At 43.0% G+C, this 19,638-nt stretch overlaps 1 protein-coding gene across 1 annotated transcript in view; it reads right to left on the minus strand.

The window, feature by feature from the left end:
- LOC144497633 (uncharacterized) overlaps window positions 1-18,350 on the minus strand; it is a 130,032-nt gene extending 111,682 nt beyond the window's left edge. The window contains 6 exon segments of the mRNA XM_078219075.1: window positions 6,911-7,458; window positions 14,529-14,644; window positions 15,721-15,743; window positions 17,431-17,664; window positions 17,757-17,846; window positions 17,940-18,350. Coding sequence (XP_078075201.1) covers window positions 6,911-7,458; window positions 14,529-14,644; window positions 15,721-15,743; window positions 17,431-17,664; window positions 17,757-17,846; window positions 17,940-18,350 — 1,422 coding nt within the window.
- Between the last annotated feature and the right edge of the window lie 1,288 nt (window positions 18,351-19,638).

The following is a 19,638-nucleotide window of genomic DNA, read 5'->3' on the forward strand; positions in this document are numbered from 1 at the left end:
TTTATCAGGGTTAAACTCCATTTGCCATTTTTCAGCCCAGCTTTGCATCCTTGCATCCTTCTTGAAACGATAGGAGAGGGGCAGTGAGATTTTGGAAATCAGGGAGTTTTAGAGACTGGGCAGCTGAAGGCAGAATCGCCAATGGTAGAGCGATAGAAATTGCACATGCACTAGAGACCAGAATTGGAAGGGAATTTGAGAAGCTATTGATAGTTACTGAGATAAGAAAGGAAAACAGTGTTGGAAGTATTTGTAGACAAAGACAAGAAGTTTAAAATAGAGGTTTCGGCCGACTGCAAGCTCATGTAGTTCAGGGTGACCCGGGGCGTCGCTTGAACAGGATTAGGTGCACGTTAGGATATCGTAAATGGTCACACAACACAGATTAAAGTCAACAGGTTTATTTGGAATCACGAGCTTTCGGAGCACTGCTCCTTCCTCACCTGAGGAAGGAGTAATGCTATTTATTTTATTTGTTTTGGACTTTAACCTTACTGTGCCCACCCCAGTCCAACACCGGCATCTCCACATCATCGTTAGGATATTGGCAGCAGAGTTTTAAATGAATCATTTTGTTTTACAAGCTATGGGATGGGAGACCGGCAATTGAGATTGTCAAGTCTGTTTGTAACAAAGGCCTGGATGAGGAATCCAGCATCAGATGAGCTGAAGCCCCGTGAGACAAGTGATGTTACGGAGCAGAAACTTGGTGATGGGGGAGATGTGAAATCGGGAGATCATCTCAGGATCAAATGGCGCACACGGTTGTCAGGGGTTTGGTTCAGTAACAGACAATTGTCAGAAAAAAATTGAGTTTGAGATGGAACCAAAGAAATGAAATCTGTTTAAAAATATTGAATTGGTGGAAATGTCTGCTGAGTGTTGGGTGTATTGCATGAGAAATAGAAGATAGTGGAGGGTCGAGAGTGATGTTGATGAGGTGGGGGTTGAAGCTGTCAGTGTACCTGTGCAATCTGACCTTGTGTTTTGGATGATGCCGCTGAGGGTCAGCACACGGATGGGAAATAGGAGAGTTTAAGGACAGAGCCATTTGAAGAGAAACCACAGGAAATGATTCTCCATCTGCGGACAGATATCTGAAATTAAAAGTTGTAACAAAGATCACATGGTTGACGAACTCGACAGCACATTATGAGTTCGTGTTGATCTTCTGCTTCCTCTTGTCCTCCAGGTAGAAGCTTGTTGTGGGAAATTTTTCCGAGGTGGCCTGATTAATTTAAAGACTAAATCTTTTTATTAACATTTTACTTTCACAAAGGCCATAAAAAATGTATTCAAATTTAAGGAAAATCTTCAATTAAACTAGCTTTATTAATACATTGAAATGTTTGAATAAAACATCATAACAAATTAATATTAAGAAATGAATACAAATATACAATTAGAACAAGACAAATCTCATTTTGGCCAAAACGGGAGATCGATGGTTTCACCTACACAGCTAATGTGCTGGCAGCTTTCACAAAAGATCTCAAATTTCATGCCAAAAAGTCGAATAGCAGAACTTTTTATGATCAAATTAATCAGCCCAGCACTTAATTAAAAGCAATTGCATTCATTCACTGATCTGTCAATCTAATGATGGCATGTCCTTCAATCAATTATTCTGTGACACCTTCAAATATAAATCTGTCATTTGTCTGTCCATTTTACATAATGCCTCTAATGATTCAGCATTTCTCTAACCAATTTAAATCGGCTCTATTGAAGGCACCTTTATCTATTGGACTTATTCCCCGGCCTAGATATGCATTGGTAAGTTACTTTGTTGTATTATTTGTGCTGGTATCTTTCATGAATAAATCTTACATTTTATTGGCATGTTACAAATTCATTTCTTGGAGAACAGTATAAATATGTTACTTCAATATTTTGTCTTATTCTCAAACCACATATTAAAGTTTATTTATTAATCACAAGTAAGGCTTACATTAACACTGCAATGAAGTGATTGTGAAATTCCCCAAGTCACCACACTCCAGCGCCTGTTCAGGTCAATGCACCCTAACCAGCACGTCTTTCAGACTGTGGGAGGAAACCGGAGCACCCAGAGGAAACCCACATAGACACGGGGAGAATGTGCAAACTCGACACAGACAGTGACCCAAGCCAGGAATTGAACCCGGGTCCCTGGTGCTGTGAGGCAGCAGTGCTAACCACCGTGCCACCCCATTAAAACATTAGCTGCGAATTATCCTCAAGTTGGCTATTTAGAGTTAATCAGAATTCTCAACTACAAATTCAGTTTTCCTAACTGATTTTCTTATGTCTGACATTGACTTGCTGCCTGGCTTTCGTCCCAGAATATTTCATACTTTACGTTTCAGTTTCTTAATCAAAAAGTCCATTGTGTTTCTACATCTTTCATTTCAGTTCGAATTTATCTTGCACATTGGCCTTGAATGAATAGTCAACATTAATTTTTCATATAAAGTTTATAACATAAAAAAGTTAATATAATTCAGTTACTTATTTAAAACAGCTGTTTATCTGATGTTAAATTGATTCCTATAACTAATTTCTAATCTACCTAGTCCCTTCTACTGTTAAATCCCATCTACAAAGCTCAGTCATTTGGCAGTAGCTGAAGCGGGACGCGGTGAGGAGGCAGAACCCAGGTCTACCTCAGGTCGAGCAAGTCAACTGAAAGGGGAACAAAGCCCCTGTTGTTGCTGTTATTCTGAACCGCGCACTAGCCGTCTGGACAACTGGGTTGAACAACACCTCTGTAGCGAATTTCGGCAACTTCTTTTCCGAACATGGACACCTTTCTTAAAAGGGCAACAGATGCTGAAAGTGCAAGCGGCACCCACAATCCCACCCTCCCCTCCCCTCCCCTCCCACCTTTTCGTCTCCACGCCTCTCGTCCCCGAGTGACAGGGATTTCGCCCAATCTGTTTCCTAAATCCCTGAAAACCCCCTTCCTCAGTCTGAGTGACAGATAATCCGATCAATCCCCAGAAACCCGCCTCCCTCACTCAGTGACAGACACAAACAACATGTTGAGTTTCTGCTTCTTGGATTTAATGATGAACTGTGTAATCATTGAGAAAAAACTGTTTCTATTCCAGTGGTTCTCAGATTGTTTTGTTTGAAGAGTCAAATAATAACAGGGTAATTATATTTGGTGATTTCAACTTTCCCAACATTAATTGGGATAGCCCATCATGTTAAGGGCTTAGATGGAGTAGGGTTCTTAAAATGTATACAAGAAAACTTCTTAGGTCAATATATGTAGAGGATCCAACAAGGGAAGGAGCTGTGCTGGACCTAAGTCTGGGGAATGAAGCCGGGCAAGTGGTTGATGTGTTGGTGAGGGAGCATTTTGGTGATAGCGACCACAACATGGTTCAATTCAAATTTGTTATGGACAAAGAAATTGACATGTTGCAGAAAAAGGTTTTGCATTGGGGGAGACAAAGAGACTTGGGAGTCCTTGTTCAAGATTCTCTTGAGGTTAACGTGCAGGTTCAGTCAGCAGTTAGGAAGGCAAATGCGATGTTAGCATTCATGTCGAGAGGGCTAGAATACAAGAGCGGGGATGTACTTCTGAGGCTGTATAAGGTTCTGGTCAGACCCCATTTGGAGTATTGTGAGCAGTTTTGGGCCCCGTTCTGGGTCCAGAGGAGGTTCTCAAGAATGATCCCTGGAATGAAGAACTTGTCGTATGAAGAACGGTTGAGGACTCTGGGTCTGTACTCGTTAGAGATTAGAAGGATGAAGGAGGGTCCTTTTGAAACTTACAAGATATTGCGAGGCCTGGATCGAGTGGACGTGGACAGGATGTTTCCACTAGTAGGAAAAACTAGAGGGCATAACCTCAGGCTAAAGAATCCTTTAAAACAGAGATGAGGAGGAATTTCTTCCGCCAGAGAGTGGTGAACCTGTGGAACACTTTGCCACAGAAGGCTGTGGAGGCCAGATCATTGAGTGTCTTTAAGACAAAGATAGATAGGTTCTTGATTAATAAGGGGATCAGGGGCTCTGGGGAAAAGGCAAGAGAATGGGGATGAGAAAAATATCAGCCATGATTGAATGGCAGAGCAGATGATGGCCGAGTGGCCTAATTCTACTCCTATGTCTTATGGTCTTAACAAAATTAGGCAGGATCTGGCCAAGGTAGCCTGGAAAGTGTTACTTATGGGGAAATCTATAGAACAGCGGTAGGGGCTGTTCAAAGATGAAATGGGGAGGGTACAGGCCTCAACATGTTCCCTCTAGGTTAATAGGAAGATGTAACAAACACAGAGAACCATGGATGACCAGAGACATTCAGGATACAACGAGAAGGAAAAGAGAGGCTTTTAACAAGTATGAAGGGAGTAAGTCTGCAGAGGCATTAGTGGAGTACAGAAAGTGCAGGATGGAGCTCAAGAAATCAATTAGGAAAGCAAAGAGAGGATATGAAAAAGCTCTGGCTGGTAAAAGTGGGGAAAATCCTAAGATATTCTACAAGTATATCAGTGGGAAGAGGATAACCAGGGAAGGATTAGGGCCCATTAGGGAACAAGTTGGAAATCTATGGGTGGCGGCAGAGGACATTGGTAGGGTGTTAAACGAATCTTTCACATCTGTCTTCACCCATGAGAATGAGGAAGTAGTTATGGAACTCGGGGGGGAGACTGTGAGGCTCTAGAGAAAATTATTATAGGGCATGACAAGATATTGGAGGTATTGGTAGGCTTAAAAATGGACAAATGTCCAGGTCTGGATGGATTGTGCCCCAGGCTGTTGTGGCAGGCAAGGGAGGAAATTGCAGGGGCTCTGACCCAAATTTTTAATTCCTCCCTGGTCACCGGGGAGGTACAGTAAGAAGTCTCATGACACCAGGTTAAAGTCCAACAACTCTGGCAACTGGGGAGGTAAACACAGAAGTTTAACAACACCAGGTTAAAGTCCAACAGGTTTATTTGGTAGCAAAAGCCACACAAGCTTTCGGAGCTGCAAGCCCCTTCTTCAGGTGAGTGGGAATTCTGTTCACAAACAGAGCATATAAAGACACAAACTCAATTTACATGAATAATGGTTGGAATGCGAATACTTACAACTAATCAAGTCTTTAAGAAACAAAACAACATGAGTGGAGAGAGCATCAAGACAGGCTAAAAAGATGTGTATTGTCTCCAGACAAGACAGCCAGTGAAACTCTGTGGGGGTTACAAATAGTGGGACATGAACCCAATATCCCGGTTGAGGCCGTCCTCGTGTGTGCGGAACTTGGCTAGCAGAACTTGCTACCAAATAAACCTGTTGGACTTTAACCTGGTGTTGTTAAACTTCTCACTGTGTTTACCCCAGTCCAACGCCGGCATCTCCACATCATAACTGGGGAGGTGCCAGAGGACTGGAGAACAGCTAATGTGGTCCTACTATTTAAGAAAGGTTGTAAAGACAAGCCAGGGAACTACAGACCAGTGATTTTCACATCTGTGGTTGGGAAAGTACTGGAGAAGATTCTGGAGGAGAGAATCTATCTCTATTTGGAAAGGCAAGGTTTGATCAGGGATAATCAGCATGTCTTTGTCAGAGGGAGGTCATGCCTAACAAATTTGACTGAATTTTTGAGCATGTAACCAAGTGTGTGGAGAGGGTACTGCAGTTGATGTAGTTTACATGAATTTCAGCAAAGCCTTTGACATAGTCTTACATGGGAAACTCATCAAGAAGGCTAATGCACATGGGGTACAGGGTGATCTGACAAGATGGCTTCGCAGTAGGAGACAGATGGTGGTGACAGATGGCTGCTTTAGTGACTGGAGGCCAGTGACCAGTGGCGTACCACAGGGACCCATGCTGGGCCCTCTATTGTTCGTCATTTATATAAATGACATAGATGACTATGTGGGGGGTAGGATCAGTAAGTATGCTGATGACCTAAAGATTGGCCAGGTGGTTAACAGGAAGATATAGATAAGATGATCAAATGGGTGGAAACGTGGCAGATGGAATTTAACCCTGAAAAGTGTAAGGGATGCACTTCGGAAGGATAATTTGACAAGGGAGTATACTATGAAAGTTTTGACAATTGGAAATTCCGAAGAACAAAGGGACCTTGGCGTGTTTGTCCATAGATCTCTGAAGGCGGAAAGGCAGGTAATAGAGTGGTGAAAAAGGCATATGGCACACTCGCCTTTATCAATCGGGGTATAGATTACAAAAGCAGAGAGGTCGTGATGGAGTTGTATAGAGTTTTGATGAAGCCACAGCTGGAATACTGTGTGCAGTTCTAGTCGCCACATTTTAGGAAGGACGTGAATGCAGTGGAGGGGGTACAGAGGAGATTTACCAGGATGCTGCCTGGGATGGAACATTTAAGGTATGAAGAGAGGTTGGATAGGCTTGGGTTGTTTTTGTTGGAGCAGAGAAGACCGAGGGGTGACCTGACTGAGGTGTTCAAGATTATAAGGGGTACGGACAGGGTGGATAGGGAGCAGCTGTTACCCTTAGTTGAAGGGTCGGTTACAAGGAGACACGAGTTAAAAAGTGAGGGGTGGGAGGTTTAGGGGGGATTTGAGGAAAAACTGTTTTACTCAGAGGGTGGTGAAGGTCTGGAATGCACTGCCTGGGAGGGTGGTGGAGGCGGGATGCCTCACATCCTTTAAAAAGTACCTGGATGAGTACTTGGCACATCATAACATTCAAGGCTATGGGCCAAGTGCTGGCAAGTGGGATTAGGAGGGCAGGTCAGTGCATTTCATGAGTCAGTGCAGACACGATGGGCCGGAGGGCCTCTTCTGCACTGTAGTATTCTGTGATTTTACAAATGTAACCATGGAGCCCCCAATGTAAATTATAATTCTATATAATAACCACAATATGAACAGGTTCCATCAGTTTACAGCTGGCAGGAGGCAGGGAGACGGTGTGAAATTATGGGATGGATCTGTTAGTGATTTTTAAGCCGCAGAATTGTCAGCGGTGCGGAGTCTTTCCCATAGGTATTCCATCCCGGATTGAAGATGGGAAAGATTCTCTCAGTGAAAGTGTGGGTGAAAGTGTGGAGATGGGACATGTTGTCCGCATTGTAAAATGACACCTGTCCACCCTCATAGTCCAAGAAAACCCCGATCTTCCGGGGATTCACGCTCGGGGTAAGGAGGGTCAGTGAAGGGGAGGTGAAGGCTAAATAACCAATTCCATGAAAAAGCCACACAATCCAGAATCCGGACTCAGGGCTCAGGGAGATTATTTCTTTCCTGTTCACAGACTCTCGGGTCACCCCCAGAATCCACTCTGTCTTCTCTCCCACCTCCACCTCCCAGTAATGCCTCCCTGATGTGAATCCTTCTGATGCCAAGACACAGAGCAATGGATCAAACCTCTCCGGGGTGTCAGGGAGCAGCTGCTCTTTTTCTCCAAGTCTCACACTGGTCCGGTCCTCAGACAGGATGAGCCGGGGATGCGCTGTGTTTGGATCCAGAGTCAGAGAGGCTGGAGCTGGGGGAAAGTTAAAATAACACAGTCAGTGATTTAGAGAGAGAGGGTGGGAGGAGAGAGAGTGTGAGGAGTGAGGAAGAGAGGAGAGAGGTTTGTGAGGGGAGAGCAGAATGAGGGGTAGGGGAAAATGGGAGCAGGAATGGGATGGGGACATGGAGAGTGGGGAAGGGGAGGGAACTGTGGAGAGAGCAGAAGGGGAAAATGAGGAATTTAGAATGAAAAGGGAAAGAAGAGAAAATGGAGAGAGAGTCTGATAGATGGAAGTGAATGCAGGAATGGGGTGAGAGGGAGAGTTGGTGGAGAACATGGATAGGGAGCAGGAGGAACAGATGAGTGCATGGCAGGGAAATGGAGTGATTGTGGCGCAGGGAAGAGGGAGATTGTGGGAAAGATCAAGGTACGAAATAGAGAGAAGCTAAAAAGGGAGACAGAACAGAAGAGTGGGAAGTGAGTGAGAGAGGCTGAATGGGGAGAGTGAAAGTGTAGGTGGAAGGAAGGATGGATTGAGAATATGAGAGCATGTGAGGGTTAGGGAATGGTAGGAGAAAGATAACAGGGCAAGGGGAGAAAGAATGTGAGAGAGGGAAAACAGACTGTGAGAAGAAGTGCAAGACAGCAAGAGATGAGATTGAAGAGAGTCAGAGAGGGGTTCAAGGGGGAGGAGAGAAAGAGCTGGATAAAGTGGATGGAAAGTGATGTTTTCATGAAGCCGTGTGTAGATCTAGCGACACAGGTTGTACACAATCCAAGCCTATAAGAAACCAGACAAAACATAAATTGCAAGAACACAAGCATTAGGAGTAGAAGTCAGCCATTCGACCACTCGAACCTGCTTGACCATTCAATAAGATCATGGCTAATCTGAGTGAATATATTGAATGACCCAGGCTCCACTGCTCACTCGGGAAGAGAATTCCAACACAAATCACCCTCTGATGGAAAACAAATTCTCCTTATCTCAGTCTCAAATGGGAGATAACTCATTTTTAAACTGTCGCTTAGTGCTCGACTCCTCCACGAGTCCACTCAGCGTCTTATATGTTTCAATAAGATCACCTCTCATTCTTTTAAACTTCAATTGGTATAGGGACAACTTGCTCAACCTTTCATCATAAGATAACTCCTTCACACTAGGAATCAATCCAATGAACCTTTTCTGAATTGCTTCTAATTTAATTATGATTTCTTTAGGAAAGAGATCAAAATAGTACACAATTCTCCAGATGTTGCCTCACTAAGGCCCTGTACAGCTGCACCAACAATTACACATTTTTACACTTGATTCCCCTGTAAATAAAAGCCAACATCCTATTTGCATAATTAATGACTTGCTGAACTTGCAGACTCTTGCAATCTGTGTACCAGGACATCCAGGTCCCTCTCGACCCTAGAGTTCTGAAGTTTCTCTTAGTACGATACCAGGCCAGACCACAAATGTGTTACAATCTTGGATGAAAACCTCCCCCCCCCCCCCCCCCCCCTCCCCCCGCCCATATTAGGTTATGTTCTGAAAATGAACCAGCACCTTTTTTTGTCAAGCAAACTTGAAATCCCAGTTACTTACTAAGAAAATAAAGTCAAGAGATCCCATTAACTGAGGAGTGTACAGGGAACAAAGAAGGAGGTGCTGGAGGTCTTAAAGCACATCAAGGTAGACAAATCCCCGGGATCTGATGAAGTGCATCCCAGGACATTGTGGGAGGCTGGGGCGGAAACTATGGGTCCCCTAGCAGAGATATGTGAATCACCGATAGTCATAGGTGAGGTGCCTGAAGATTGGAGGGTGGCAAATGTTGTGCCTTTGTTTATGAAGGGCTGCAGGGAAAAGCCTGGGAATTACAGGCTGGTGAGCCTCACATCTGTAGTGGGTAAGTTGTTCAAAGGTATTTTGAGAGACATGATCTACAGGCATTTAAAGACGCAAGGACTGATTAGGGACAGTCAGCATGGCTTTGTGAGTGGAAAATCATGTCTCACAAATTTGATTGAGCTTCTTGAAGGGGTAACTAAGAAGGTAGATAAGGGCAGCGCAGTTGATGTTATCTACATGGACTTTAGCAAGTCGTTTGACAAGATACCACATAGTAGGTTGTTGCATAAGGTTAAATCTCATGGGACCAAGGGTGAGGTAGCTAAATGGATACAAAATTGACTTGATGACAGAAGACAGAGGGTGGTTGTAAAGGGTTGTTTTTCAAACTGGAGGCCTGTGACCCACTGTCATTTGTCATTTATGTTAATTATTTGGATTAGAATTTAGTAGGCATGGTTAGTAAGTTTGCAGATGACACCAAGATTGGTGGAATAATGGACAGTGAAGAAGATTATCTCGGATTGCAATGGGATCTTGATCAATTGGGCCAGTTGGCTGACAAATGGCAGATGGAGTTTAATTTAGATAAATGCGAGGTGATGCATTTTGGTAGATCGAACCAGGGCAGGACTTACTCAGTTAATGGTAAGGCATTGGGGAGAGTTATAGAACAAAGAGATCTAGGGGTACAGGTTCATAGCTCATTGAATGTGGAGTCACAGGTGGACAGAGTGGTGAAGAAGGCATTCGGCATGCTTGGTTTCATTGGTCAGAACATTGAATACAGGAGTTGGGACATCTTATTGAAGTTGTACAATACATTTGTAAGGCCACACTTGGAAGACTGTGTACAGTTCTGGTCACCCTATTATAGAAAGGATATTATTAAACTAGAAAGAGTGCAGAAAAGATTTACTAGGTTGCTACCGGGACTTGATGGTTTGAGTTATAAGGAGAGGTTGGATAGACTGGAACTTTTTTCTCTGGAGCGTAGGAGGCTCAGGGGTGATCTTATAGAGGTCTATAACATAATGAGGTGTATAGATCAGCTAGATAGTCAATATCTTTTCCCAAAGGTAGGGGAGTCTAAAGCTAGATGGCATAGGTTTAAGGTGAGATGGGCGAGATACAAAAGGGTCCAGAGGGGTAATTTTTTCACACAGAGGGCGGTGAGTGTCGGAAACAAGCTGCCAGAGGTAGTAGTAGAGGCGGGTACAATTTTGTCTTTTAAAAAGCGTTTCGACAGTTACATGGATAAGATGGGTATAGAGGAATATGGGTCAAACACGGGCAATTGGGACTAGCTTAGGGGTTAAAAAAGGGGCGGCATGGACCAGTTGGGCCGAAGGGCCTGTTTCCATGCTGTAAACCTCTATGACTCTATGACTCTATTACAGTGTGCCGCTTACCAGACATTTCCAGGCCCTGGGTGGGCTCCTGTATACCTATTCACAAGCAGTCTCACTATTCCTGGTCCACCCTGAGTGCTGTTCAATTTGGGTGAAAATGTGGGCTGGGGATGGGACCATGCAAGCAGGAATGTTTGGGTCAGCTGTAAGGGGTACATGGGGAGACAGGTGACTACAACAGAGTGTGATAGAGACTGAGTGCATATTGAATTAGATCCACATGGTAAGTTCTGGTATGTCCTTTTCAGGTTTAACTGTAGATTTGGAATCAAAATCCAATGCAAGTTCCTCTCCAGCTCTGAGCAGATGCCTTGAATCCTGGCACCAGCAGGCAACACAGTCTGGACTCTCGCTCGTTCTGCAGAGAACAGCATCTGTGCCTCTCACTATACTGTCCCCTACTGCCACATTCCTGTTTGCCCCCCAACAAAGGCTCAATGATTGGTGTGGGAGAAGTGAGAACTGGTTCTTGGGACACTGATACAAATACTGGGGGAAGCGGGGCTGTTTCATTGGAACGGTCTATGCCTGAACTCTGCTAGGAGACATGTTCTTGCGAACTGCGTAACTGGGGAAGTAAAGATGACTTTAAACTAAACAAGGAGGTGAAGGGAGAATACATGTAACAAATCCAGGAGTAGATACAAGGCAGAAGACAATAATAATATGGAAAATGAGGGCCATAGAATAGCAGGAATGGACAGATAGATGCAACCCAAGAATACACCAATAGTCAAGACTAGATGGTACAAAGTAATAAAAAGACAAAACTGAAGGCTTTGTATCTGAATGAAACCAGCCTCCCACCCATTGACTCTGTCTACACTTCCCGCTGCCTCGTCAAAGCAGCCAGCATAATTAAGGACCCCTCGCACCCCAGACATTCTCTCTTCCACCTTCTTCCTTCGGGAAAAAGGTACAAAAGTCTGAGGTCATGTACCAACCGATTCAAGGACAGCTTCTTCCCTGCTGCTGTGAAACTTTTGAATGGACGTACCTTGCATTAAGTTGATCTTTCTCTACACCTAGCTTTGACTTCAACACTACATTCTGCACTCTCTCGTTTCCTTCTCTATCGATGGTATGTTTTGTCTGTATAGCGCGCAAGAAACAATACTTTTCATTGTATGTTAAAACGTGTGACAATAATAAATCAAATCAAATTTTAAAAAATCAAATCATTAAGAAGTAAACAAATTGAGATCGCACATTGAAGTAAATAAATGTTATCTGATAACATTAAGGAGACCTAGCTGCAGGAGGAAAGAATTGGGTGCTGAACATCGAGGGGTGTATGTCACTAGACAAGAATAGGAAGCTAGGTGGAGGGGTAGCACTACTGATCAAGGACATCATTGGTGCAATAGCTGGAGATGACCTTGGTTTAACAGATCAGGATGTCTAATTGGTTGGCGATGAGGAATGGTAGGGGAATAAGTCACTCGTGGGTGTGTTCTGTAGCCCAACGGTAACTACAATGTGGGTCACAGTATACCAGATGAATTAAAGGGATTGCAATAATCATGGTTGACTTTAACTTACATATAAACTAGAAAAATCAGTTTGGCTACATATGCCTGGATGAAGAGTTCATAGAATGCTTTTGAGACAGGTTCTTCTAGCAGCGCATCCTGGAGCTAACCAAAGAGTAGGTTACATTATACCTGGCATTGCGTAATGTGACAGGAATAATGAACGAACTCAGAGTGAAGGCACATCTCGGTGGCAGCAAATACAATATGGTTGAATTTGTAATCCAATTTGAAAGGAAAAAGAATGGGTCAATGGTCAGTATTTTAAACTAAGTTAGGACATTATGTTACAGTCGTATAAGTCATTGGTGAGGCCACACTTGGAGAATTGTGTACAGTTTTGATCGCCCTGTTATAGGAAAGACATTGATAAACTGGAAAGAGTGCAAAGAAGATTTACAAGATTGTGGGCCTGTGTTAAAGGGAACGGTTGGCCAGGCTAAGGCTTTATTCCTTGGAACATAGGAGAATGAGGGGTGACCTTATTGAGATGTATAAAATCATGAGGGGCATAGATAGGATGAATACACATAGTCTTTTTCACAGGAAAGGGTAATTGAAAACTAGAGGGCATAGGTTTAAGGTGAGGGAAAAGTTTTAAAAGGGACCTGAGGAGCAACACCTTCATGCAGAGACTGGTGCGTATATGGAATGAGCTGCCAGAGAAAGTTGTTGAGGCAAGTTCAATAGTAACATTTAAAAAGCATTTCAATAAGTACATGGATGGGAAAGGATTAGAGGGATATGGACCAAGCGCGGGCAATTATGACTAGCTGGGGGGGCACCATGGTTGGCATGGGCCGGTTGAGCCAAAGGGCCTGTTTCCATGCTGTATTGCTCTATGACTCTATGACTCTTAAATAGGAGCAACTATGTGGACACGAGAGTTGAGCTAACGGTAGTGAACTGGGACACCAGGCTCGTGGATACATGAATAGGGAAGCGGTGGCAGACATTTAAGGGGGTATTTCAGAGTAAGTATACTCGTACTATAAAGAAAACCCCGAAGGCTATGACCCCCACCATCCATGGTTCACCACAAAGTTCAGTACAGCATCAAGTTTAAGGAAAAAAATAGCTGCACAAAGATGAATGGCAGTTCAGATAATTGATCAGAAAATTAACAACAGCAGAGATCAAACCCATGCAATTATGTAGCAGCTTCGAAATAGATATCCAGTGTCCCCACACTAAACATAAGGACAGATCTCATTGTCTGTACAAACTGAAGACATTTGATATCACTGGAAACTCAATACAACCTTGATGTTAGGGGCGGTATGGTGCCACGGTGGTTAGCATGACTGTTACTGAGTTTTATTCTGGCCTTGGGTGACTGTCGATGTGGAATTTGCATGTTCTCCCTTTGTGTGCTTTTTCTCTGGCTGCTCCAGTTTCCTCCCATAATCCAAAGATGTGCAGAATAGATTGATTCGCCATGCTGAAGTGCCCCTAAGTATGCCAGGATGTGTGGGTTAGGGCAAATGGTGGGGTAAATATGTGAGGCTAAGGATATAGGGGCTGGTTGGGATGCTCTATTGGATGGTTAGTGCAGACTCAATGTGCAGAATGGCCTCCATCTGTACTGAAGGGATTCTATGATTCCACTGGATAGTGATGTCCCACCCAGAGGAACAGACTGGAGAATGATCTCATCACTGGTCTAAAATGGGTGGACCACTTTGAAACCCCTTTGGAAATTACGAGAGGAGTGCGATCGCTGGACTCACTCACAAAATCAACCTCACTCAATCCAAACTGACTTGTCATCCTCCCTTTCTAGATTGAAAGCTATACCTACTTTGATCTAGACTCTGTGACTGTGTTAAACATGTGGATTTTTACATTTTCTGTTGTGTTTTGAACCTTGAACATTTCAATAAGATCACCACACTTCCTTCCTTATCCAGCGCAGACTCACAGTTTCTGCAGCTCCTCCTCTTGATTAAGGTGTCCAATTCCACCAAACAGCTTATCCGCCACTTAACACTTGCTCGCTAATGTCTGTACGTCTTTCTGATAAAGTGATTTTTTTAAAAATCCCGACCAGTCCAGTCTCCTGGAGCAATTCTATTTCACATCCTAAGATTTATGCTCTGTTTCTCTGGTTATACACATCCCTTCACTGCTTTGACAAACAGTGCTGATGGCTTCAAAAACTTACCCAGAGGAACCCACAGAAAGCAAAATATGAGAATGGAGAATCTCCTGATAATTAATAACCAGCAATGCGAGAATTTAATCTGGGATCTTGGAGACACTTTAGTCCCTTCTAAACTGAATTTATAATCATGAAAATTAATATAAACATTTTACCGGGGTTAATTAAGTTGATCATTTGTCTCCATACTGTGTACTGTAAAGGGCCATTGAACTTTCCAATAGACAGGGCAGTATTAGACATTGAGAGTACGAAGTAGTCATCACTGATCCTGTGAACATTGAACAATTGATGTTATAAAGTTGTATTTGTTACAATATATCAGGTGTGTTTAAATGGTCAAATTTTCAGCTTTTTTGATGATAGAGAAAATGTACAAAGTGAAATGTTAATCTTGTCACTGCAGAGAATGGAAACACTCATGTCATGAAAAAGGTTCAAAACCTGATAATAGCTTTGTTATCAGGATATCACCAATCACAGGAAATGATAAATATTTAGCTTGTCGAATTGCTGCACTGCAAACAAAGTTTGAAGATCAAAGACAAAGGCTGAAACAATCAAAAAAAATAATATAGGTGGGCACCCAAAACTCTCCGAGATCCTTCCTCTCCTCAAGTTCTGAACTCTTGAATATTCCTGATTTTAGTCACTGCCCATTGAGAACTGGACCTTCAGCTGCCAAGGTCCTGAACTCTGGAATTCACTCACTGATCCTTTCCACCTCTTCTTCTCCCTTCCTTTAAGCCGCTCTCTAAAATCTACTTCTGTCACCCATCTTAATATTTCTTTGTGCAGCTGTGTTAATTTGCTTCAAAATGCTTCTTGAAACACCCGAGGTCTTCATGTTATAGTTACGCTGCTGTATAAATACAAGTTTGAGCTGTTGCCACAGTTTGTATTACAGTCTAAAAATATAATCCGTTCCCTCTTTAACGTGAGAATTTCTCGAGTTGGCTAGGCTCCATGGGTGACCCACTCCTTGGAAACATGGACCGTGCGGCTCTCTCAGGGTCAGTGGGAAGGTCACAAGCACTAACAGCCAACATTGGGCAGGTGATCATTTCTGACCTGGGAACCAGGTTGTATTATTTATCTGACATCTTGTCATTTATTACAATAGAGCAATTATGTAGAATCTAATACTGTTTAATCACTGCAATAAAGCTTGTTATTATAAGAAAATTATGTGTGAATTATACACACAAATGAATTGTGTGTGTATTGTTGCCACCAGAAGAACATATCCTTTAAAATTGCAACAACTACCAAGAAATAAATGCATAATAACACTTCACTGAGTTTATTTTACCAAACTGCAGAGTTTCAGTAAAGAACATGTCCTACCTTCTCTTCCGACAAGCTTCCTCCTGAAAGAAATTAATCGGGAACAGTGAGGGTAACAATAACACATTTCTGGAGCAGTTAGACAGACTGGTGAAATGAGCAGACACAGAGCAGATGAGATTTTACATGGAAGTATGAAGTGATACATTTGGAAGGAAGTTTGTGGAGAGTCAAATAAACTGGAAGTGAACTTCAGTCCCATTCTCAAGTACAGGGCCTAGAAGCATTGAAAATATGGGCAGGCATAGACTATTTCGCCCTTCGAGCCTGCTGCACCATTGATTCTGACCATGTTTGATCATCCAACTCAATAGCCTGATCTTGCTCTCCACCCCAATCCTTTGATTCCTTTAGCCCCAGGAGCTATATCTAACGCATTCTTGAAAACATACAATGCTTTTGCCTCAACTGTTTTCTGTGGTAGTGAATTCCACAGACTTACCACTCTCTGGGTGAAGATGTTTCTCATCTAAGTCCTAAAAGTTTCAATGTGCATCCTTAGAGTGTGACTATGACTGTTCGGTCACAGCTACATTATGGTGTGCAGCTCTGGAATCCCATAATAGGAGGGATTTGATAGCACTGGAACGGTTGCAGAGGAGATTTACCAGGATGCTGCCTGAGCTAGAGAGTTTTGACTTCAGAAGAGAGTAGATAGACTGGGCTTGTTTTCCTTGGAGCTGAGGGGACTGAGGGGTAACATGTTGGAGATGGATAAAATTATGAGGGGTATAAATAGAGTAGACAGGGAAAGAAACATTTTCTCTTGGTGGAGGGATACATGACTCGGGGGCATAGAGTTAAGGTAAGGACCAAGAAGTTCAGAGGGGAAATGAGGAAAAACATTTTCACTGGACTCTAGCAATTTTGCCACTATCAATGTCAGGATGACTGATCTATAATAGTCAGTTTTCTCACTATCTCCTTTTTTAAATAGTGGGGTTACATTAGCCACATTCCATTCTGTAGGAACTGTTCCAGAGTCCATAGAATCTTCGATGATGGTCACCAATGGATCCATTATTTCGAGACTCATTTCTGAAAGTGCTCTGGGATCTTAATTATCAGGCCCTGGAGATTTATCCTTCAATCCCATCAGTTTGACCAACACCATTTCTCTACTTATATTGATTTCCTTCTTACGAAACCCTGTGTGCCCCAGCATTCTGTCCTCCTTTGTGAAGACAGAACCAAAGTATATATTTAGTTGGTCAGCCATTTCTTTACTCCCTTATAAATTCCCCGGTTTCTGACTGTAAAGGAGCTACATTCGCCTTCACCGAGCTTTTTCTCTTCACATACCTATTTATGTTCCTGCAAGCTTCCTAGGGTTTCTATGATTCTATGAATCAACCCGTTAGTCCTCCTATGCTCCTCTCACCTACTGTACCAGACACGCCCACACACTCACAACATGGAACTGGAACGGGATTACAATGGGAGTCCCAGGAGAAAATTAAACTTGGAAAACACGGAAATAATCACAAACAAATACCTAGATCAGGAGAATTTATTTTGACTTCGGAATTCTGCAGGTAGTGTGGGAACCGTTAGTTCAGAGACAACAGCAGGACTGTTCGGAAGGGATACAAGTTCAGTTTAATTCTGTTTCAGTTTTTCAGTAAATTCTATATTAATTTCACAGTTATCATCAGTTATTAAGTGACTGCGTGAGGTTTCCCTGAACTGAGCCGGAATATATTCCCTCACCTTCAGAAATGTGAGTTCGTCTTTTTGCTCCATCTGTTTCTGCAACTTTGAGAGTTTCTCCTCAATAGAATTTAAATTCTCCTGAATCTCTCGAAGGTTTCTCTCCATTGGTTCCAGAATCCTCCCCTCTTCTTCCCTGAGACCTCTGAGTAAACGCTGCTCTTTCTCAGTGAGAATCTGGTGCATTTTAGTGAACTCGGATGTGATGTGGGTCTGCAGACTGCTCGACTGTTCCTACCCAATGAAATGTGAAACATAATTAATGTCCGCGATAAAGGGAACAAAACTAACCGAGATCCCAGAAAATCAGCATAGGGAGACCTTACCCTAAGTTCAGAAATCTTCCTATTCTGTTTCTGTTCCATTTCCAGAACCGCCGATTTCTTCTCTGTGAGAGAAACTAAGGGAGATTTCAGCTAATCATGGCATTGGGAGAAAATCACAAAATGAAATTGTTAGACCATTAAAATGTGATAAACTGTCTGCTTATAAAATAATTTTCAATTTACCTTGTACATTTCAACAGCTTCTTTAATGGGCAGGAAGCGGTGCTCTCTGTGTTCCCGCGAATCTCTACAAATCAGACAGATCAATTTCTTGTCAGTTTCACAAAACAGCTTCAGTTCTTCCTGATGTTCCTCACAGTGAAGTTTCCTTTCCTTCCGTTTCGGATTTAGCTGTAATTGTCGAGTTTTCTCGGCCAGATTCGCTAAGGCCCGATTTATCCTGAGGTTTCTTTCCGGAAGCTCCTCTCTACATTCCGGGCAGGAGTTTATCTCCTTCTTTTCCCAACACTGGGTGATACAGGAGCGGCAGAAATTGTGGCCACAATCCAATATAACAGGATGGGTGAAGAAATCGAGGCAAATGGGACAAATTGTCTCCTCGGTCAAATCCTGGACCTGTTGTCTGGAAGCCATGTTCACGCGCAGCACTTCCTGATTCAAACCGCTTGCAGTTTCGATGTTATTTTGCTTTTGAGCAACTTCAGCGAGTGCTCAGGGATTAGATCAGAAAATTTAATTCACATAGACTCATATGTGCTCGTCCATATGCTGCTGATCGGTTTTTGACGATTCCTGCAGAGAATGGTGACTTAAAATTTTTTTTTCAAATTTGCAGTTAATAGCTGAAAGGATGCCACGGTAATAACACATTTCAAGATTTAAGCATAGATTTGACTACGCACTATTTTTGGGCAGCCATAGAATAGAACGACCCCCTCTGAATTTGAACACAGCTGAATATTCCGCTTTCTGATTGTTCTTTACACCATTCTTTTGAATAAGCATTGAATTCTCCTGGAACCATTTCAGAATGCTCTGTGATTGTTTGATTCCGTTATTTTCCCTTCTGAGAGGGAGGGGAAAGGGTGAGAGCAGAAATAAATGAAATAGATGAGACATATACGGTGCTGACACCACACTGGAGATGTGGGAAATGGTGGAAGATGATCCGTTCAATGTGGAGGTAGGGCGGGTGGAAGCTGAGGACAAGGTGAACACATTTGTGGTTCTGGGAGTGAGGGGCGAGTGTGAGAGCAGAATTAAAATAGATCAGACACACTCGAGGATCCTGACAGCCACACTGGAGGAATCCTTGATTATGGAGAATGGAAGACAGGACCAATATGGGAAGTTGTACCCTCTGAAGAGATGTAATGGAGAAGGAGAAACTGGAGAATGGAATAGAATCCTTACAGGAAGGAGAGTTTGATGGAATTTAGTGAGTGTTGCTGTGAGAGTCAGTGGATTTTTAAGTAAATGTTGAATGTCGCCCATGTCTAGAAAGGGTGAAGCTGAAGGCAAGTCATACTTAAATCTGATCAAGGTGGTAGACGGTTCAATGTTGGAAGCAGAGTCAATGGAAATGACCAGTTCATGACAGAGTGGGAGTAGCACTGAGACTTTCATCAATATATTGGTCAAAAAGGTGAGAGGGGGGACCAGATTAGACTGGAAAAAAGAACGTTCCAAATAACCCACAAAATCAATTATGTCTAGAATCCATCCAGGTCACCCAAATCAACGCCTTCAATCTGAAAGAGGTGAGTGGAGGTAACAGAAAGGTTGTTCAGTGTGAAAACAAGTTCAGGCGGAGGATGCTGGATGGGGATTGGATCGGCCTTGGTTCAAAGAGGAACTGAAGAGATCTCAGACTGTTCTGTTGGGGAATGCAATTGTCGAGGGCTTGGACTTCCATGAGGAA

The sequence above is a fragment of the Mustelus asterias genome, chromosome 8 (assembly GCF_964213995.1).
Source record: "Mustelus asterias chromosome 8, sMusAst1.hap1.1, whole genome shotgun sequence".
NCBI classification, from domain to species: Eukaryota; Metazoa; Chordata; class Chondrichthyes; order Carcharhiniformes; family Triakidae; genus Mustelus; species Mustelus asterias.